The 23,281-nt window shown below is 49.9% G+C and overlaps 1 protein-coding gene across 1 annotated transcript in view; it reads right to left on the reverse strand.

The window, feature by feature from the left end:
- Positions 1 to 4,263: 4,263 nt before the first annotated feature.
- Positions 4,264 to 23,281, reverse strand: part of LOC144160793 (uncharacterized) — a 140,734-nt gene continuing 121,716 nt past the window's right edge. The window contains exon 6 of the mRNA XM_077691954.1: positions 4,264 to 4,295. Within this exon, the coding sequence (XP_077548080.1) occupies positions 4,264 to 4,295 (32 nt within the window). The remainder of the gene's footprint in view (positions 4,296 to 23,281) is intronic.

The raw sequence follows: 23,281 nt of genomic DNA on the forward strand, positions 1-23,281 counted from the left end.
GCAGGGTTTATTAGCGTGCCAAACGAGCTATTTGCGCTTAAATTAAGGGCACATTCCTTTTATAGCAGTAAGAATCATGGGGTAAAGAGTGCAACTTACGGAAGTCGCACGTAAACATAGAAATACCGATGCATACTGCTGTTGGTACTGCGCGCACTGTGCTTGTTTTAGCTGCACAGCACTGCTGCGCTTTGGGGTTGTCTCAGCCGACACTGGCCGAATGATTTAAGCGATGGTGTCTTACGTGACAATGTTTGTCGAGCGAACACCATGTTTCACGAAATGATTATTTTTTACCTCAACAAAAAACAAGCCAGGTACAAATACGGTCAAAAATAAAGCAAAGGCTGAAAACGCCCTCCGTGGTATGCTGGCGCCAACTAAGTTGACTAACGGTAAACAAGGCTCCGCAATCGACCGCAGAGCGGTTCCAGTGACGTAATTGCAGACGTAACAAAAACACACGATTTGGCGGGAGAATCAAAAGTTTAACTTAAATTGATTAATTTCTCAGTGAATAAAGCATCGTTTGCTTCCGGACAACCGCTGGGGGCACTATAAGACGCGAAATATTTGGAATAAAGCAAACTTGTATTTTGTCTGCATGGCTCCTTTTAACGTTTCGATGACAAAGATCGCCAAAAAGTTGTGAGGGCTTCCAGATATCGTACACGTCATTTATGCAGATGATATAACGATATGGGTCGGCTCCATATACACACAAAACGAAATCTCCAGAACGACATAAACTGGGCAGTAAAAAAAAATAAAGCACTCACACCCGGATTAATCTTAACGAGTTATGGTAGGCAGCCCTTACCAGCTCATCTCGTTAAGATCACGTATACGCCTGATCAATAGAGCAAATATGGGAGCTGTCACATCTAGAGACATCAGCCCCCCCTCCCCCCCCCCCCATTTGCCCCCTCTTAACTTTTAACGCCTCCCCCTCCCCCCTCCCCCCCCCCCCCTTCCCCCAATTTTTCAATAACGGTCCATGCAACGGTTATTCCGAACTCTCGCTCTACGTAACTTCTGTTCAAAATGCGCTGCTCAAACGGGATGTCCAGCACAGGCGGATCTTAAGGTGGTGCCTAGGGAGCTTTGGCCGCCCGCTGAGAATACTCAGTTTTTCATGAAATGAAGGTATACAGCTAACCAGCGTTTCCCCAATACAGCTTATTTTTTAAAGAAGGTATGAGCTGCCCAACCTTTCGAATTTATACGCAAAGATTTATGTTGCCCTCCTGACTCAGTTAACGCGAACTTAGCAATTGTTGTCGTAAGTTGCAAATTGCCGCTTCTTGTCCTGTTCCGCCCTATGCTCCCCATTTCGTAATTTTGCCAACCAGCCCAACAGTGAATGGTAATGGCCACCAGTGAGCACTAATTCAGTACAAGTTTCTTCCGGCTATGTTGCCTTGGTGGCAGGTGGTTGATGGGCTGAAAATTAGGCTATTTCGTATGGTCAAAAACGACACCTTCTCGGGCTTCCCGACACTTGCGTTGCTCTGCTTCGCCACCGTGCACCCGAATAACCTGTGTCAGCGTCGAGAGAAGGAAATCTGACGTATAACAAAGCCTAGCATACGATTTGACTCAAGAATGCGATCGGCACTGCATGCAACCCCACGTATGGCTAGCTTTGCGTAGTGTCACAACGCAGAGCCCCGTTCAAATCAAGTAATGTCATTTCCCTCGTCATTGGTCCATTCTGCCTTTTCGATCGCAATCATTGGTCATTCATCTGCATTGTGGCGAAGTAGTCACATGGGTGCGTTTAAATGCGCAGGGATCCAAAGAGGTTTGACAAAAGTAACTGACGTGTCCTGGCCAACCAATATCCGAAAGCTCTGGAAAGCGACCCTGGCCCTTTAAGAGCGAAGCTGTACATGGCTAGGGTTCCGTGCATTTTTTCTCTCCGACAATAAAATACACTCGTCCTCTCTTTCAGGAAGAGGCGCCGTTAGACAAGCTTGGCTCCCTCGATTCTTCATGACTGCAGAGAGCTTCGGCGGTCCGTATCATGTTTCAAACCGACCAAGATTTCGATGGTGACCACGCAGTCATAGCTAACACCGTGGATGTTTGTGTTCCTCGCGGAAGGAGCTAGGGAGTCAGGCTCGAGGTCGACACATGCGCTGGTAGCGCAGAAAAAAGTTTTTTTTCTTTTTGCTATCAAATACATGATAAAGAGGTCTGAGTTCGGAACGAGCATAGGCTAGCGTTCCGTGATTTTTGTTCTGCGTGTGCAGAAACGCATTGCAGCAAAGCCAAGTTTACTGGGAATGTTCAGCAGAAGATTGCTGTAACTGTTATTTTATGAAACCTTTCCCCAGAATAATTATATTACTCACAAAGCCATAGCCACCATTATTACCAAATGGACGAGATATAAGTACGTGTACACACGCGCTGCGCCACACACACACACACACACACACACACACACGCGTGTATATATATATATATATATATACGTCGGTCGCAAGTTCATTACAATATATATATATATATATATATATATATATATATATATATATATATATATATATATATATATATATATATATATATATTGTAATGACCTTGCGACCGATTCTCAAGGTCCGATTCTCAATTCCGCAGCGAGGCGAATAAAGTCATGCAGGCTCAAATGCAGCGGCTGCCCCGCCAAGATTGCAGCATGGAATGGGTCAGCAGGCCAGCGACGACGTACTTTTTCGCGACAGGGGATGGCCAGTCAGCGTTCAAGCATTTGAGCAGGTATAGCTTTTCGTAGACGTAGGTGACGAAGTTTTCGCCAGGGCCCTGGCGTGTCGGGCACACACCTGCATGAAGCGGTCATCGTAAGTTCCCTGCAAATCACCAAAGGCAACAATTAATGACCCGCTCCAGCTTGCCCAGGTCGAATGCGAGTGGCCTTCGCACAGGTGCCATGCTCGGGCTGCATCACGTAGGCGTTGTTGTGCAAACGACCATTTGACGTGTTCAGGCCATGCGAGGCGAGCGGCAATGGCGTCAATCTCCTGTACCCACCAAACAGCATCGTCCTGGAAACCTCGGAATACCGGGACGACGTCCATGCGGGCCGGGGATAACGCGCTGCGCGGGACTGCGTATTCCGGACCGGGAATGACATCGAGAAGCCGCTGACACGCCTCGGTGAGGGCCTGGGCACTCCAAAAAGGGTGACTGGTGGTCTCAGAAGTGGTAGTCATTGCGAGAAATTCGTCACACGCGGACTAGAGTCCAAAGTTCACAGAAATCACGGCGCGAACGGCGGACGCAGTGGCGAGTCAAGAAGACGTCGGCCGCTAGGGGAGGTCGCGCCCAAGGCTGGCTCGCCTGGGGCTGGGCTGTCCTCGCGTCCGCTGTTCGCGACGTGGTTTATATACTTCGGATTCTCCTTCGTAAGTGAGCAACCTCTCCCGATGACGACCACTGATGCGAACGCTAGCCACCCTTTTTGGACTGGCCAGGCCCTCAAGGAGATGTGTCAGCAGCTCCGCGATACCATTCCCAGCCCGTTTGCATCGCCCGCCCACACGGGCGTCCCCGTCTTTCGAGGTTCCAGGACGATGCTGTTTCTTGGGTAAAGCTTATCGACGCCCTTGCTACCCATACCGCCTGGCCCGATCACACCAAACTGTTCGTTGCACAAGAACGCGTGCAACGAGCGTGGAACCTTTACGAAGGCCACTCTCATCCCACTTGGGAAAGCTGGAGCGGGGCATTAATCGCGGCGTTCAGTGGATTGTCAGCCAACTACGACTCTCGCTTCATGGAAATGCGTGCCCGCCTGCAAGACCCTAGCGAGAACGTCGCGGTCTACATCTACGACAAGCTCCGCCTTCTCGCAGGCTGCGACTTCGCCTGGGCGTCTCCTGTTGCGAGGCGGTATGTCATAGATGGCCTGGCCGACCCCGTTCTAGCTGCAGTCTTGACTGTGCAGCCACCGGATTTGAGCCCACAAGCCTTTGTCCGTCTGGCTGTGCGACTGCAGCAGGGAGCAACGCTGCCGGCACAGGAGCCTCACCTGCAAGCCTCGACGCAGACCCTGGAGGAAACACCTGGCCCTGGCCCTTAATTGCGTGATATGGCGGTGAAGGAGGAAGCAACCTGCAAGGTGACCATAATTGGGACTGAAGAAGGAGCCCCGTGTGCCGAGTCTCCATACCAAGCCGATGACCTGCCTGCAATTCCCTCTCTGTTGACGCCGGCCTTTCTCGTCTGTGAGCCACCTTCGACGTGTGACACGAACTATCCCAGGGAGCTCATCTTATCCTCAGCAGCTGGAAAAACGACAATCGAGAACCAAACCCCGAGCAACTCATCCCCTTATGCATCTGAGATCTCTGCTAAGGAACAAGCTGACCTTTCAGTTCTGCCCGAGGAGGATAAATGCAAAGACATGCCACCGGAAATCAGCAACGACGCTGCACCAAGCCTTCAAACGGGTGACGAAAGGCGTGAAGCACACAAGGATGCAGCTGTCGCAAACGAGCACAATTCAGCGACAGTTGTTGAAGCAGACCACGACGAACCTGCAGGAGGCAAGGACGCTGAATCAAATGCAGAGCGCTTTTCAAAGAAAACAATGACCAAATCTTCATTAGAGGCAAAACCAACCTGACGGACACCTACTGCAAGTACCGTATGACGCGCCTGTTCAGCGCAGAGAATATTTTTTCGGAAGCCATCATGGATTTCCCGTCAACGAAGGACAATGTAGCCCTGGCACAAGCCCGGAAGGACAAGATCAACAGAGCCGCGAGAGCCCAGGACCCAAACCAAGAATTTGCTGTGGGGCGTCTTCGCAGTGTGGCCGAGTGTAGAGATGTGAAACATTGCGAAGGAAAACATCAGAGCAAGGTCACCGGCCAATCCACTACCAAACCAAGGAGGACGGCCGCCGACTGGAAGTGGAGGAAGAAGAAGCGCGGAGCTCGTTCAGGGAGATAATAAACATGGTGTTCTAGGAATCGGACGTGGTTTCATTACAATATATATATATATATATATATATATATATATATATATATATATATATATATATATATATATATATATATATATATATATATATATATATATATATATATATATATATATATATTTATATATATATATATATATATATATATATATATATATATATATATATATATATACACAAAGAAATTCGGGCAGTCTACACTGCCCGAATTTCTTTGTGTATTTCCTAACGAGCCCCTCATTTCCTAACCATATATATATATATATATATATATATATAACTTAAGTTTCATCGTCCTTAGCCAATCCACTTGAAGGAGTACATAGGATCATACGCTACTGCAGTGCACGAGGGGTATAGTGGTTGGGGACATAATTTCTTCAAATGCGCGACTAAAAGCTGTGTTGCAAAATTAACACCACTCCTACAGATGGTATTCTTCGAAAAGTTTAGCTGTCAATTTCTTCACTTGGCAAGATTGGAAACGGCCACAGACATGGCGGATGCGCCACAGACATGGCGTGGCTTGGGCCACTGCGCCCGCACGTCGCAGAAAAAAGAAAACACCGGTGTGCGTCGTCTGCTCCGTTTGAACTCGATTCTGAACGGTGGTGTGAGCAGAGATGTCATTAATCGCACTCCCATTAGAGTCGAGGCAATACTTTGCGTTCAGTGGGGTAGAGTTTGGAACGTCCAACACACATCACATGCTTAGCAAGGACAGGTACCGTCACCCCGCGGAGCCCACCGTAACCACTGACGGCGCACTCACATGGTTGCTCCCAGTTGTCTCGGCGGGCTTGTCGCCTGCATTTGACTTTTCTGGCACCCAAGGCGGTGTCCTGACGCATGCGCTTGGCGTCTTGGGTGAGAACTGCTGGGTCCTGCCTGGCCTGGCGCATGCGCTGCGCCCTCGAATGACGCTTTCGAGAGCAGCTGCAAACCAAATCTTTACCAGAACACAATGGGGGGGGGGGGGGGGGGGGTTCCCAGTTCACAGGCGAATTATGATCCGTCATGCGGTTTCGACGCTTGTTTTGTGTTTTTTTTTCTTTACATGAATACTGAGCTCTATGCTGCACGCTGATTAGACTAACGCATGCGCTCGGCGTCTCTGGCGACAACTGCTGGCTCCTGCACGGGTTTTTTGTTTACGACACGCAATTTTCCGCCCAACGAGAGGCTAACAGCTTCGCTGTAACATATAAATCGCAGCTGGATGCCATGGAAAGAGTTAGGGCCATGTAGGTAACGATGACGGTACTGAATGAACAGAACATCACACTACTGTCATGGCAACCATGCACTGCTTCCAGTTGAAGCCGAATGGAGATTTTAAGAGGATAGTCTACACCATGCATTACGTGGAGTGCCGTTGAGGAATATTTTTTAACATATGACATCCTTTACCATGCATTGAGTCATGACATTAAGTTGACGTTGATGTTAAGCGCAGAAAAAAAGAGGGACACAGTAGACAAGGACAAGTGTCCCTGTTTTTTTCTGCGCTTAACATCAACGTTATGGAATACCAACTAGCTCGAACTCAAGCCCTTCTTCATGACATTAAGCTCTTAACTTCGCTCCATCAATGCCTAGATCTTATCCTATTAGATGTACTATTATGAGCAATATGAAAGAGAACACAGGAACACGTGGTAAACAGCCTCGAAATAGAGCAGAGAAGCGATACGCGGATGGCGCTGTGAAAATCAAAGGGGGAAGGAGGGCACTCTTCCCTTAACTGTTGGCCCTCCCACCACGCTGACATTTCTGCAAAGCAGCAGCTTACGTCATTTTGCGGATAATATGGTATCGTCCGACAGCCGATAAGACGCACGGTGGGGATGGTAACAGTTGTTAGAACAGCGTCCCCCTTTTCACTTTGTTTCCGACGGCGGCCGCTGCGTATCATGCATAGCTGGGTCTGAGGGCGTTTTCTATACGTTCCTGTGTTCCTTTTCATATTGCTCATAATAGTACTTGTATTACACCAACTAGGGACTTCTGCATATCGACTGGGTTCCCTTTATAATAGATAAAATTGATCTGACTAAACCCAACGTAACACAATATAAATAACTAAATATATTTTACTCCATAAAGTCAGAACCAACTGTGGTAACCAAACTTGTTTTCGTCGCAATTAAATTATGTAACGACCTACCTATAGTAATGCGAACTAGTACTTCTTAACACTTTCATCATGCAAACAGGACGAGTAGGAGAGCCAGACACACAGGCGCTGTGTGTTTCGCTCTCCCTCTCGTGCTTGTTTGTTTGATGCTTGCGCTGTGAGTTCAAGAATATCGTAGAGTTATAGTAAGCTGCCGGTTTGTATAGCCGGTGTCAGATCTTCAACAGAGAGGGCTGGCTGTGGCGGGGGTGTATGTTTGGCGAGTGTCATGGTGGTGGGAGAGATTGATTGATTGATTGATTGATTGTAGGGTTTAACGCGCCGACGCAACGCAGGCGATGAGGCGCGCCGTAGTGGAGGTCTCCGGATTAATTTTGACCACCTGGGGATCTTTAACGTGCGCCGAAATCTCGTACACACGGGCGTTTTTGCTTTTCGCCTCCATCAGAAAAGCGGCCGCCGCGGCCGGGAATCGAACCCGCGACCTTGTGCTCAGCAGCGAAACGCCTTAGCCACTGAGCCACCGCGGTGGGTTGGTGGGAGATGGTGTCGGGTAAAAAGGGGAAGGGCGGGAGCAAAAGATTGAGAAAGGGTGCCATAGAAACTGGGCCACCCAGCACACAACTCGCAGGCCTCAACATGCGCTGCTTCAGGGAGTAAGGCATGCCGTGGGGTGCATACAGCAGTGGTTATGGGTAGGCCGGTGATCGCATGGAAATTCTTGCCCAGTGCCGGGGTACTCTTCCCAGGAGGTTGCATCGGCAGGCTTGTTGGGAATCGGTGATAGTATAGTTAGGTGAGTAGTGGGTGTGTAAGCGGATGTCGCGAGGGCAAGTGGATGTGGCTTTGGCCGTGGTCAAAGAGAGAGGAAGATTAATAGGTACGCTGAGGATTGTGTCCTCGGTGTCTGTGACTACGAGGGTCGAGGGGAGTTTGGGAGATGTCGGTGTAACGACTGTTGGGCACTGTGCTGAGTAATATTTTGGTTGGTAGTGTCGTACACCGGCTTGGCGTCAGCCGGGGTGTAACACGGGTATGCAGGTGACCTGGGGTGGATACAACATTGTCATTGGCCCGGATGTGGGGAGGGAGGGGGTGCATCATATTATTGGGGTTGCCTAATGCCCTGTAGGTCGGTGTACGGGTGAATTACAGGGACGTGCCAGTTGACTAGTATGTGTGTGTCGAGGAGCACGGAGAAAGGGTTGCGGAGTCCTAGTTGAAGCAGTTACTGTGTAGGGAGAAGGCTGGCAAGCCCAGTGTGATCTATAGGCCCAGTGGAAAAATGTTACTGAGGTTATTCTTGATGGATAAGGATGTTATAGATGAGGATGTTCTTGATGAGGAAGTTCCTGACTGTATGGATGTAGAGAGAGAGAGATACAGACAGACAAAGAGAGAAATAGAGACTAGATGCGCGAATATTAGCCATTAATATGGCCATTTATGAGTGCATCAAAGCTACAGCTCCTCTGGATATAGAGCCACTCGAGAAACATATTTTCCCCTACACGCTGCGAGGCCGAGCACCCATTTAGTCTAGACGTTGTAGTAGTTTCGTTGTTCAATGGGACTGAACTGGCCACCGATGGCAGTGTAGAAGGCTTTGCTTCAGTTTCAGTATATTGCCGCGAACCATACATTGGGTTTGTTTATTTGTGTTTTGCTTTTACCGCCCGGCTGCGCCGGTCTGTGTTATCTCTGCGCCAAGGGAAGCGCGTGTTCCATTCTTTCTTTCTGTGCCGCATGTGTTATCTGTTGTGATAGGGAGAGCATTCCGATCTAACGTGAACAGCCCAGAATAATCTTCTTGGATCTACTATGTTCTCGATGCGAATCGACGTTTCGAGAACCACGCGCGCCAAAAGATAAAAAGCCTGCAGTGCGGACGCCGGGGCATTCGATTCGACGTCACTCGCCTGTGCAAGTCACTTTGTTGACCGCTGCTTCGCCGCCTCTGTATTCTTTTGAGTTGTTAGGGGAGCACAAGTTCGCTCCAATAAACGTGTTTCTCATTCAACACCACTGCATCGTCCTTGTCTTCGTGACATCTGGTGGAGGTGCTGGGTACGCACCCTTCATGCCCACTACAACCTCGAAAAGCCGCCAAGCCAGTCCAACAAGAGCCAGCCCCCGCCTGCAAGATTTACCGCCCGAGTTCGGTCTTCTGCCAGAAGGGCCGAAGAGAAGGAACGCTGCAACCAACACCATGGTGCAAGAAACAACGTCGCCAATCATCCTGCAGCAGCCCCGAGAACCGCCATCGTTCCGGGGAGCCCCCGCTGAAGACCCCGAAGAATGGTTGGAGAAGTTGGAGCGCGTCCGCATCTTCAACAGGTGGGACGATGAAGAAACGTTCCGGCATGTCTTCTTTTACTTAGAAGATGCTGCTCGAACTTGGTTCGAGAACCATGAGAGCTCTTTGACCGACTGGACTCAATTCAAGAGGGAGTTCCTTAAGACCTTCACTACCGTGGTGAGAAAAGAGCGAGCTGCGCTTTTGCTTGAAACTCGAACGCAGCACCCCAACGAAGGAGTCGTGATTTTCGTTGAGGAGATGAAGCGACTTTTTCGTCGTGCGGACCCTGAAATGACCGAGGAAAAGAAGCTCAGGTTTCTAATGCGAGGAGTGAAGCAAGAGCTTTTTGCTTGTCTAGTCCGTAACCCTCCGAAGACAGTGGCCGAATTCGCGTCTGAGGCGGCCGCGATGGAGAAGACGCTAGAAATTCGAACCAGGCAGTACGACCGCCCTGTCAACGCGCTGATCTCGGAGACCATCGGTGCTGCAAATGGAAGCTCCGATACATTGCGAGAGACCATCCGAGCAGTGGTCAGGGAGGAGCTTCGGAAGCTTTTTCCAACGACGCCGCAACCTCAAGTGGCTTCCCTGACCGACGTAATCCGAGAAGAAGTCCAAAACGCACTGGGAACTTCTACGCCGTCGGAAGCACCCCGCGAACCACAAGCCATGACCTACTCCTCGGCTGTTCGTCAACCCCGCCCTGCTCCAACCCGTCGTCAAGAGGCTGAGCCATACCGCCGTCCAACGCCGCCCGCCCGACGCCCTGTAGACCAATACCAGACGCCAAGGAAGACCGACGTGTGGCGAACGCCCGATAATCGCCCGCTGTGCTACCACTGCGGAGAGGCCGACCACATCTACCGTCGCTGTCCCTACAAGAGGCTCGGTTTGCGAGGGTTCTCCGTCGACGCCCCACGCCCCCGATACGGCCAGCGCCCTGCTGAGATCGAAGAATACCTCTCCAACACCAACCGAGGACCAGCCCGCTTCAACCGTTCACCGTCGCCCTACCCGTCTCAGTCACCAAACCGCCGCAGCACTGCTGACCTCTCACGTGGAAGGTCCCCCAGCCCACGCGGGGGAAACTAAAAGCAGCAACTTCGGGAGGTAAAGTTGCACAACGGCGGAAAAATGAAAACCCTCCAACGACGCAGCGACTCGCTGAAGACCATCATTCACGACATGCCCTCATCCCGACGACCCGACCTAGCCCTAACGAGACTCCTGAACACGACGACAGCTACACGGCGCGACGCGTACCCGACCTGACCAAGACGTCCGTTGAGAAGACGACGACAACGACGATGCACAGTGCCCGACCATCAACACGTTCAAGCAGAGATACGACGCCCCGACGAACCCGCAACTCGAGGACGACTGCATCTGACGTCAAGGTGTCCATCGACGGCTTTGACGTAGTCGCCCTCGTAGACACGGGAGCTGACTATTCGGTAATGAGCGGACCATTTGCGTCTAAACTGAAGAAAGTTATGACCAGATGGGACGGTCCGCACATACGCACAGCAGGAGGCCACCTCGTGACGCCAAGTGGAACGTGCACATCGCGCGTCACCATAGACGGCACAACGTACCCTGCGGCGTTCGTCGTTCTGCCTAACTGCTCCCGCGACGTGATTCTCGGAATGGACTTTTTGACGGACAACGGCGCAATAATTGATCTGCAGACCAAGTCGATAACATTTTCCTCCAATCACTCCACGACGCCGCAGCCGAACCCCGATCACCGTGCTGCTGTCAGGATCGCCGACGATCACATCACCCTGCCACCCCGCGCAAGCTTGATGATCGCCGTCTACTGTGAGGATGCTGCTTTTGACATCGACGCTATCGTAGAGAGTGATCGAAGGTTGCTTCTCGACCGCGGTGTCTCCGTCGCAAGAGGCATTGCGCACTTTAAGCAACGCCAATCTCACGTTTTGGTCACTAATTTCACCGAAGAGTACCAGCATTTAAACAAGGGAGCTGCAATTGCGTTCCTCGAAGAAACGCAAGAAGCAAATGATGTGATCGCAGTCGCCGACTTTGAACGCACACCCGTAGAAACATTCAAGCTCCCGCAGCCATTCGACGTGAATCCGGCGCTACCGCAAGAACAACGGAAAAAATTATTGGCTTTGCTGCGTCGCTATAGCGAATGTTTTTCGTCGAGCGCAAAACTACGTCAGACCCCTCTAGCGAAGCACCGAATAATAACCGAAGATGGAGCCCGACCTACCCGACAGTCACCGTACCGCGTCTCTTCACACGAACGGGAAGCCATCCGGACTCAAGTCGACGACATGCTGAGCGATGACATTATACAGCCATCGAAAAGCCCCTGGGCTGCGCCCGTCGTACTCGTAAAGAAAAAAGACGGCACATTAAGGTTTTGCGTTGACTACCGGCGACTGAACAAAATCACGAAAAAGGACGTGTACCCCCTCCCCCGAATCGACGACGCCCTCGACCACCTCTGCCACGCGAAGTACTTCTCATCGATGGACCTGAAGACCGGCTACTGGCAAATTGAAGTGGACGAGAGAGACCGAGAGAAGACTGCATTTATAACCCCAGACGGCCTATACGAGTTCAAGGTGATGCCGTTTGGGCTGTGCACAGCACCAGCGACGTTTCAAAGAGTCATGGACACTGTGCTAGCTGGCCTTAAGTGGCACACCTGCCTCGTATACCTCGACGACGTAGTGGTATTCGCCCAAACTTTCGACGAACACCTTGCAAGGTTGGAGTCTGTACTCGAGGCCATTCGTACGTCGGGGTTGACGCTGAAGCCTGAAAAGTGCCGTTTCGCATACGGGGAACTCAAGTTCTTGGGCCACGTCGTCAACGCCGCGGGAGTCCTACCTGACCCGGCAAAAACTTCAGCCATTGCGAACTTCCCAAGGCCAAAAGACAAGAAGGGCGTGCGGAGATTTCTCGGGCTGTGCGCATACTACCGGCGCTTCGTCGCAAACTTCGCACGCATTGCAGAGCCACTCACGCGCTTGACGAAAGATAGCACCCCTTTCAGCTGGGAAAACGACCAAGAAAAAGCATTCGGCGAGCTGCAAAAACGCCTGCAAAGCCCGCCCGTGCTCGCTCATTTCGACGGAAATGCCGAAACGGAAATGCATACGGACGCCAGTGATATAGGCTTGGGTGCCGTCCTTGTCCAAAAGCAAAGCGGCTGCGAAAGGGTAATCGCCTATGCTAGCCGTGGTCTGTCGAAGGAGGAGAAAAACTATTCTGCCTCTGAGAAAGAGTGCCTGGCTATTATATGGGCGATTTCAAAATTTCGCCCATACGTGTATGGAAGGCCATTCAAGGTTGTAACAGACCACCATGCGCTGTGTTGGCTCGCCAATTTGAAGGACCCCTCTGGCCGTCTTGGGTGGTGGAGCTTGCGCCTGCAGGAGTTCGACGTTACAGTCGTTTATAAATCCGGCAGGAAACACTCCGACGCCGACTGCCTGTCCCGCGCCCCCGTCGACCCACCACCACAAGACTCTGATGAAGACAGCGCGTTCTTCGGGATCGTGACGGAGAGCGACCTAGCCGCCCAGCAGCGTGCCGACCCCGACTTACGCGTCATAATCGAGTACCTCGAGGGATGCAACGTTGCCGTTCCTAGGACCTTCAAACGCAGTTTACCAGCATTCAGCCTGAGAAACTCCGTCCTTGTGAAGAAGAATTTCAGCCCCGGAACAAGAGCGAATTACCTTCTCGTCATCCCCGCGGACCTTCGTGACGAAATTTTGGAAGCGTGCCACGACGACCCGTCTTCCGGACATCTGGGCACAGCCCGCACTATCGGAAAAATCAAGGCGAGGTACTACTGGCCCGGCCTTACCTCTGACGTCACCCACTACGTCCGGAGCTGCCGTGACTGCCAGCGACGAAAAACGCCGCCGACAAGACCCGCCGGACTTCTGCAACCGATCGCCGTCCCATCGAGACCATTTCAACAGATTGGAATGGACCTTTTAGGCCCGTTCCCTACGTCACGATCACAGAACAAGTGGATTGTCGTAGCGACAGACTACATGACGCGCTACGCAGAGACCGCCGCTCTTCCGAGGGGGACTGCACAAGAAGTGGCGAAGTTCTTTATAAGCCAGGTTGTGCTGCGACATGGAGCCCCGGAAGTCCTAATCACAGACCGCGGAACGGCATTTACTGCGGAGCTGATGCAAGGAGTATTACGCTAAAGCAACACGGATCACCGAAGAACGACGGCGTACCACCCCCAAACGAACGGACTAACAGAACGTCTGAACAAGACAATCGCAGATATGCTGTCAATGTACGTTGACGTTGAACATAAGACTTGGGACGAAGTGCTCCCGTATGTCACGTTTGCGTACAACACGGCTATCCAGGAGACGACACAGCTGACGCCGTTCGAGCTTGTCTACGGTAGAAGGCCGACTACGATGCTCGACGCCATGCTTCCGCACGTAGAAGACGACGACCTCAACGCCGACGTCCACGGATATCTTCAACGTGCGGAGGAGGCCCGCCAGCTCGCTCGAGTTCGTATAACGGACCAGCAGCTGGTGGATGCGGGCCGCTACAACCTCCGACGCCGAGACGCCGAGTACCAACCAGGGGATCGTGTGTGGGTTTGGACTCCCATCCGACGACGCGGACTCAGTGAGAAGCTCCTGCGAAGGTATTTCGGACCCTACCAGATTCTACGACGTGTTGGCCAACTTACCTACGAAGTGATCCCCGATGGTGACTCCGGCACATCACGACGACGCACGCGGCCTGAAGTCGTCCACGTGGTTCGCTTAAAACCTTTCTACGGACGATGACGAACTTTTATTTTCATTTGTTCGGACTGTCGCTTATGTTAGCATCGGGTCGATGCACTCTTAGAGGGGGGGGTAATGCCGCGAACCATACATTGGGTTTGTTTATTTGTGTTTTGCTTTTACCGCCCGGCTGCGCCGGTCTGTGTTATCTCTGCGCCAAGGGAAGCGCGTGTTCCATTCTTTCTTTCTGTGCCGCATGTGTTATCTGTTGTGATAGGGAGAGCATTCCGATCTAACGTGAACAGCCCAGAATAATCTTCTTGGATCTACTATGTTCTCGATGCGAATCGACGTTTCGAGAACCACGCGCGCCAAAAGATAAAAAGCCTGCAGTGCGGACGCCGGGGCATTCGATTCGACGTCACTCGCCTGTGCAAGTCACTTTGTTGACCGCTGCTTCGCCGCCTCTGTATTCTTTTGAGTTGTTAGGGGAGCACAAGTTCGCTCCAATAAACGTGTTTCTCATTCAACACCACTGCATCGTCCTTGTCTTCGTGACAATATGATGTTGGCGGCTTTAGTACCAGCTACCTGCAAAGGCGTCACGCAGACAAAAGTCAAGTTTGGCTCATTCCAAAGATTCCCTGGTTAGAAAAACACTGACATCACTCTTAACGCTAACTTCATTCATAAAGGTGGTATTCAATGAAAAGTTTAGCGGGTGACTTCTCCGCTTGGCAACACGGAAAACCGCCATGTCGGTGGGGACTGTTCCAGCGCATGCGCTGTGCGCCCGCATCTAGCACAAAAAAAAAATACGCACCGGCGTCCCTCGTCTGCTCCGTTTCAACCCGATTATCGGTAGTGGCGTCAACAGATATATTACTAATCGCACGCACATTATGTGGTGGCGCTCTAGCTGCCCTCGAGGACTTCGCGTCACCGGCGGCTGCGAACGGCGCGCATAACTCCGACGCTGCAGTTGGCTGCCACGCACCGTATCCACGACTTTGTCTAACAAGTGCCCTCTAATACGTGGTTGAGTACAAAAAGCGAATAATTTCTTTGGAGAAATGTTTCACGCGTATGCCGATTTAGCGCTGGCTTTCTCTTGCGCTAATTGTTTCACACTCAGCGAAACAACTCACCTCCGACATTAGAGCGCGGCGGCTGGCAATCAGCTGATCTGCCGCGGCGACTTCATACGCGTCTGGCGATAGGTAGGTCGTACTGTGCTGCACTCAACAGTACTTCGCGTCGAGGTATTACTTTACGTTCAGTGGGCAACAGTTTGGAAATGATGCAGTTCCTGCTGTCAGACGGACCGCTTGTGCGTACGTTGCAACCTTTGTGCCACGACCGACTCGCACTCGCTCGTAGGTGTGCGCGGAGGCTGTGGTTGAATCGCAGATAAGGTTTTCACACTCAAGAGCGGAACCATGACTTTTCGCGTAACCAACGCTATCGCGGTACGACTGACTATCTAATCACTCGCACACGCCTTGCGCGGAAACACAAGGTCACGTCGCGGCCCGTAGCCTGCCTGGTAGAGCGCTCTGCACGGGCCGCAATTTCTAGGACCGCCCGACCCGGCCCGATAGAGACTCGGCCCGGGCCCGGCCCGAGCCCGAAATATTTTAAAAATGTGAGCTCTAGCCCGGTCCGAGCCCGACCAATTTTTAAAAAGTAAGCCCGAGCCCGGCCCGAGCCCGACAAATTTCTAAAATATGAGCCCGAGCCCGGCCCGAACCCGGCAGAATTCAACAAAATGGAAGAAGCGCCTCTTTCCTGTCAGTTTCCCTTTCTCCAGTTGTGCCTGGCGCTTATTCTGTTTCCATGACTTCTTCTAGACTTCAGTTTACATTTGTCAACAATCACGCATCTGCTTTGGCTCAAGTAACATCAGGGGTCCCTCAAGGTAGCGTATACATTAACTACCTTCCCTCGTGTGTATCATCCCGTGTTCGCCTATTTGCTGATGACCTTGTGATTTACCGCACAATTTCTTCTGACACCGACCGTTGCAGGCTCCAATCTGACCTAGATACTATTATACTATTAACTCTTGGTGTTTAAGATGGGTGAGGTGATGCCCCTTAATTTATCTAAAACAAAGCAAATGTCGTCTTGGAGCCCTCCCCCCTCCCCCCCCCCCCCCCCCAATTTTTCAACTTCTTATACTATAAGTCATAATGATATAGAGGTAACGAACACGTACAAATATCTTGGTCTTCATTTCAGAAATGATTTAACATGGCACCACGATATTAACGTCATCCTTGCCTTAGCAAACCACTCTTCAGGACTACTCAGGCGTAATCTAAAACAAGCCCCATCTCATGTAAAATGACTTGCATACGACACCCTTATTCGTCCGAAAATAGAATATGCCTCTGCAATCTGGGATCCTCATCAAGCATATCTCACAAATTACCTCCAGTAATTACAGAACGTGCTGTTTGCTTCATCTTTTCTGATTATTCTACATTTTCAAGTGTCACAGCATTAAAACAGCGTGCTGAACTGGATACGTTATGCGTTCGTCGCGCATATGCTCGCCTGTCCCTTTTCCATAAAATCTGCTTCCACCCAACACTTCACAGCGATTTCTTTCAGCCTCCATCAGCCATTTTACCACGCAGGGATCATCCCAACAAAACTAAGCGCCCACTATGTCACTCGTCCTCCTATGCACACTCATTCCTGCCCCACACCATAACTGACTGGAACGACTTACTCTCACATATAGCAACCCAAACTGACATAACTAAATTTCAAGAGTTGCTTCGCCATTGTGATGATTTGAATTGCATTGTTCCTTGAAGTGTATTATTGTGCACCCCCGCGCTTCTCTTTTTTTGCCCTTCATCGCTTTTGTGTATTTAACTGTATTTAACTAGTTCCGTAGGGTAATTTCCTTGTCATCTGTAAGTACCTTCTTGCGCAAGCGCAATACGTTTATTTATTTGTTCAAATTATTTTTCCTAAAACACATTGCATTCCTGCCATATTTTGTAGTACTTAAATTTTCTTGTTTCTTCTTTTCTATCTTTCTTCTTTTTTTATTGCACCGAAGTTTTCTTGTTTCGTTCTTCTCTATCTTTTCCCCCTTAGGGGTTCTGTGAAATAAATTAAATAAATAAATAATGAAGCACCAACTAGCTCGCATCGACACATTATAAACAAACTCGGAGAAGTTTGCTGTTACCCTAAAAAGAGTAAGCAAAATGCCAATACGACCACTTTGGGTTTCATTTTCCTTTAAACTTGGACCGAACTTTGTACAAGTTAAATATCCTGACTTATAAGCCGTATTTTCGGTAGTTGTGGAACTTCATTTGCCACTTCATTTGCCAGTCTTCGAAATCAAGGCACACCGAGGATACCTTAAATGATTCCGAGCAAGTGGATAATTTTTTATTGTTGCATTTCTTCAACAGATATTGCGCCTTTCGTTGTTTGAGCAGACGATGCGTCAAGTTTCAGCACTTCTTTTTTGTCTTTTCCTCTAGTTATGTTGGCAGCATTATTTCATCTCCACTTCTGTTCTTTCTTGTCTTTAATCATGGTTTTAGTATAATTATTACCCAAAAATTATGGGCTCTGCTTCGAAAATGGTTTCTTCAAACTCTGCACACAGTGCGAAGTCCAGGTCACGTTTTTTTCTGTTTGTTTTAGTTTGAAAAGGAGAGGGAAAAGACAATCATGGTGTACTCTGTGGATGAAGTGCCCTCGTTTTCTGGCCCGCTTTCAAACGTTTTTTTTATTGGTGTAAAGGCTTTCTAAGCGCAATAGTCTTTTTTCACATCCTTTATTGGCGCCGTAGTGAATTTGCCCTTCGCTTTTTTTTTTTTTTTGCTTCCACTTAACCTGAAAGATCAACAAGAAAACTTTTTGTTGTTAAGAATTTAGAATTTGCGGCACAGTATTGCCGGGCCTCAGGGTCTCCCCGGGCCGGCTCAGGCCGGCACGGCCCGAACAAATTTTGGTTCAAGCCCGAGCCCGGCCCGGGCCCGAGAACCTGCGTGTTACCCAGTCCGAGCCCGGCTCGGCCCGCGGGCTGGGCCGGGCTCGGGCTTTTGGGCCGGCCCGGGCCCGTGCAGTGCACTAGAGTGCCTGGCCGCCATGAAGGCATTGAGAAGAAGAGGGGTGACTGATCTGGGGGCCTTGCGCACAACGTCGCCTTAGCAACGGACGCTTGGCCACAGATATATGGCGGCGCACTCGCGTGGTTGCCTGCATGCATTCCATGCCGATGAATACCTCCTATAAGCTATATAACTAGGGCAAAAGAGAATGGCCATGCGACCCACTTGCTCATTTTCGGCACTAGAACCCGTGACGTATTATGGGCAGCTGTGCGATTGACTTAGGCCAGCAAAATCCAACGCAAATTAAACAGGGGTTATAAGCTTGCAGAACGAGCTATTTGCGCTTAAATTTAATGCATATCCTTTTCATAGAAGTAAAAATGGCGGGGTAAACAACGGAAGTTACGAACGCACACGCAAACATAGAAGGGCCAGTGCTTACTGAGCGCACTATGCCGGTTATAGCTGCACAGCCGTCCGGCGCGTTGAGCTTCGCACTGGCCAATTGACATAAGCGACATTGCCTGCTGTGACTCTGTTTGTGCAGCATACCCAATGCTTCACGAAACGAGTACTATCAGCCGTGAAAAACGTTATCCAGGCACAAATCCGCTCAAAAACAAAGCAAGGGTGGGCGTCGGTCCCGAGTGGTATGAGGGCGCCATCTAGGAGGACTGACAGTAAAAACAAGGCGTTCCGCCGTTCACTGCAGCCCTATACGCCTCGAGATTCGCGATCGCTGCGCCGCCTGCCGCCGCTTCTCCGCGGCGTTTGCGGGATGAGCGCTGCGTGGCTGATAGGTGGTCATGCAGTGTTTTGGTTCTCTTTCGCTTCTCTTAGCCTTTCCGCGTACTTAACAACTTGTTATGGCGACGTCTGTAAGCTACCTGCACGTTTAGGGCACTTAAAAAAATAGCTGCGTCTTGGTAGAGCGCTCTAACGCCAACAAAAGCTACCCGGGGAGGCGGTTCTGCACGCTTCTTGGCCGCTCTTGCGGGCGTCGGCGACGGCAGCAGCATATCACCGCTGTCACCTTCGAACACGTCAGCACACGTGAATTCTACTTATTGTCGCCTCGTTTAGACCTGATATTGGCACTGTAAGAGGTTGGTTCGTTTCGCAGCGCAGACAACAAATACGGCTTTGCTTCGAATACGTACGTCGTAGAAAAATATGATTCGGGGATGTGATAACCCAATAGCTGGCAAAAACTTGTGCCTTTTATGAGAATATAAGACACGCGAAAATGTTAAGTACACTCAAAGGCTGTGCGTTGTCAGATATGTGCTCACTCATGCCTTATAGTAAGAACCAAGGTATATGTTAATGAAACCACGGGAAAATGAATGGTCTGCAAGTCAGGAAATAATAGAATAGTCGTACGGTAATGAAAGAAAAAATCGAGTGCAGCTTCTGAAATGTAAGACGTTTGTTTGAGCAAGGTAGTATTCACCAGACCAACTAGATGCGAAATGCACTGATATTTCGCTAGACATGGGGGGGGGGGGGGGGGGGGGCGGTGAGGAGGAGGACGCTCAACTATCGTTGTTTACAAATGCGGAGCGAATCAACGAATGAACATCTTAGTAATCACACACACAAGCTGCGTGTTCACTTTTCGTTTTTTTTTTTCGCTTTCAACGAACGGCTTATCACTCGGCGGACGCATTTTTTTAAGAATACAGGGTAGGCAGCTCACAAGCGATACGAGGTGTCGTTGGAAGAGTTGATTGATTGACTGCAGGGTTTAACGCGCCGACGCAACGGAGACGATGAGGCACGCCGTAGTGGAGGGCTCCGAATTAATTTTGACCACCTGGAGATCCTTAACGCGCGCCGAAATCTCGTACACACGGGCTCGTTGGAAGAGTGCCGTATCTGATAAGGGCATCTGATTTCGGTTTATGCTAGATTCTGCAGTCTCCCTGTGTCATATATGATGTTTCGAAGAAGAGTTTGGTCACGGACGCGGATTACTCTATAAGCCCATCTTCGCGCTTCTCGTGGAGGATAAATGTAACAGATGAATCTTTGCGAGCGCTCACCTCGGGACAAGACGACCCAGCATTGAATTTGTCGTCGTATGCTGACTCCCGAGTGTAATTTTGCATTATCCATCGTACTTCTTTGGTACAATGTTTGTGAAATTTATGCCGCATTGGCTTGTTCATGCTCCTGATCAATATCTGATATGTGATATTCGCAGGCGTAACTTGCGGGCTGTCAGGTATGAGTGCTCCTCTGGATTTTGTAAGTGCACAAAGTCGATTTACATCATAGTGTGTATGGCCGCAACATGACCATCGGAGGAAACACTGCTTACGGAGCACTGCCACTAAATTTCAGGGCAGCGGAATTGCAATCAGCTGCATGCAAATGCTGGCTTCGGGACGCCGGCCTGTGACACACGCCCGGCGCTCATATAGATCTCACTAAGATCGCGTCATAAACTTTTATACTCTCGGGAGCACACCAGGCTTGCAAACAGAGTACCTGCTCCACGTTATTCGGTATTTCGAACGAGGACAAACGGTAAATCGCTGTCTTGAACGAGCCCCAAAAGCAACGGTGACAGGGGGGAGCGGGCCGGGGACTCCCGCGCCTGCTTTCGAAACGGGCCGCTAGAGGGATTTCAGTGGCGCCCCTACAGGCCGCGCTCGAGGCGTATACTCAGTTACAACTCAAGAACCGCACCACCTCATGTAGTGTATCACTCCGCCAAAGCGCCGGACCCGTGACGTCAGTGCGCGCGCGTTTTGAAAGGGGTTTGCTATGAATGCGTGATATCGTCTGCCTTGTCTCACGCAGTTTGTTTGTCGTCACTGGAGTCGTTTATAAGCGTATTAAGTGCAAAAACTCACGGGAACGGCTCACGCCATGTTCAAAATATTCCCAGTAACGCCCTACTTGCGCCGCGCGGAGAAACATCCGTCTACGGTGATAAGGCACAGCGGCCACTTCCGGTGCCGTTCTTAAAGGCCAACTGCACTCAAATTTTACGTGGACCAAATTTATTTTTAATGCGTAGTAAGTACCCTCAAATCAGCTGGGACACAAGTGGTAGCCCCGTAACACTACCGGCGGATCGCGTAAACAGCCATGACGCGCCTGTGACGTTCCAGCCGACGGGGGTTTCTTCGTCTGGCCAGCCACGCAGCTGGAGAACCGGTCGAGCTCTGCTGCGCGCGCTTCACCCATGTGCTGCCCGTGCGCGCGTACAGCTTGCGCGCAGACATTCCCCTGAGCTGGTGACTGTCCGGCCGCCCGCTGGACGGCTGCAACGTCACTACAATGGCCGCGCTCTCCTCGGTTTCGGTTTCAAAATCGCTGTTTTTTGCTGGCCGCTTGCGGCGTCCACGCGCGTATTTCAGCTGTTGTATTTTGCGTGTTGCCTTCTTTTCAAGCAGACTATACGAAAATAGGGTTTTCAAGAGGTCGAAATTTTGAGTGCAGTTGGCCTTTAAGTTGTCACCGAGTATAGTCCGCGTACTTACGTTCGCTTCAGTACTTACTCTGGGTACGTCATCGCAGACGTCACGAAACACACGATTCAGCAGGGGAATGGCTTAAATTGTTTAATTTCTCAGGGAATAAAGCACAATTTGGTGCCGGACAAGTCCGGGGGCACTATAAAGCACCAAATCTTGCGAATAAAACAAACATATTTTGTCTGCATGGCCTGCTTAAACAACGGAAACAGGCCGCATATGTCTGTGTTTTTGACCACATGTTGTAACTACGGCTTGGTTGTCGATCTTAGCGGTTCTAATGATCCCGTCTTTCGATGTCAGCGCAAAGTTGATCGATATTGTTAAACTGCCATGGTTTTCGCCGAAAAAGAAACGAAAAAAAAAAAACGCTTTCTAATGCATGGAGCCTAGATCCGTAAAGCCCGGCCGGTTTTTTTTTTTTTTTTTTTCATTATTTTTCGCATTGCTTTCTAAAGCTGGTTAAAGCTCCCGGGAACCGTATACAGATACAAAAACTCATATTTCTGCCACAGCAAAGAGCATGAACTCGTTTCATATATATACTTGAGACATTTCCTAATTACTATATAGCACCAGTGGCGGCACGGCTCACACATGTCGACAATGATTGTTTCAGGCATTTTTGAAGCATTACATAGTTAGATAACAAAGAAACCAGCCTTTTTTAACTTTCAATTGATTTTTACGACAACAAATAAATATAGTGGTTAGAAACTGGCAAAAGAGCACAACAAAAGCAGATAGGGAATAAGACGCTGGTTCACGCTGCCAGCTCGAGCCGTGCTAATAACTACGGTCCGGTGTTTTAAACCGCCAAGGTCGTCCTGTCGATGCTCAATTGTGAAAAAAAGGAAGAAAGAAACCGCCGTGCGCTGCGGTTCCCCGCAAGCGTCGCGACGCTAATGTGGCCCACCACTCCCTGCTAGTTACTAAGTCAAACCTTTCGGCGGTTCGGGTGTATGTACCGTTGTTCCCCATCTGACTGCGTTGTACTCGCCCATGCGTCCTCATTTGCCTTGTCCAATAATGTCTCGTTAAAATGAAGCTTCAGAACATTAAAAGAAAGTTTTCCACTTCATACATACTTTTGTTTATATACCAGGACTAATGACCACTCATGGCAAGTGTGTTTACGCGATTGGTTAACCATATATGCTTCGCATCCCCTGAGTAACACTCCGAGGGGTATCCTCCATTTTCCTGTTTTTTTATAGAACGCCACTGTTTGGTTTTATGTGTCCTTTATGTTATTTGTTTTGGCTATTTTTGGTCTCTATTGCAGTAGAATTCCGGTTGACATTCGATTCCGCTGTTCTGACACCATTTTCATTTTGAGAATACCATTGTTCAACCGAAATTTAGCGTTGTTATTTTATTTATAATAGGCTGACAACCGCCCACTGTTTGGCGCATGACTCGAGGGGATTCAGAAAATTCATGGCCGTTGAAGTATAATTAAATGTGGTCAAGTGTTTTGTTAAAAAAAAAAAAAAAAAACTGCCTAAAC

The sequence above is a fragment of the Haemaphysalis longicornis genome, unplaced genomic scaffold (assembly GCF_048455015.1).
Source record: "Haemaphysalis longicornis isolate Haplotype H1 unplaced genomic scaffold, Haemaphysalis longicornis Haplotype H1 scaffold_1, whole genome shotgun sequence".
In the NCBI taxonomy this organism is placed as follows: Eukaryota; Metazoa; Arthropoda; class Arachnida; order Ixodida; family Ixodidae; genus Haemaphysalis; species Haemaphysalis longicornis.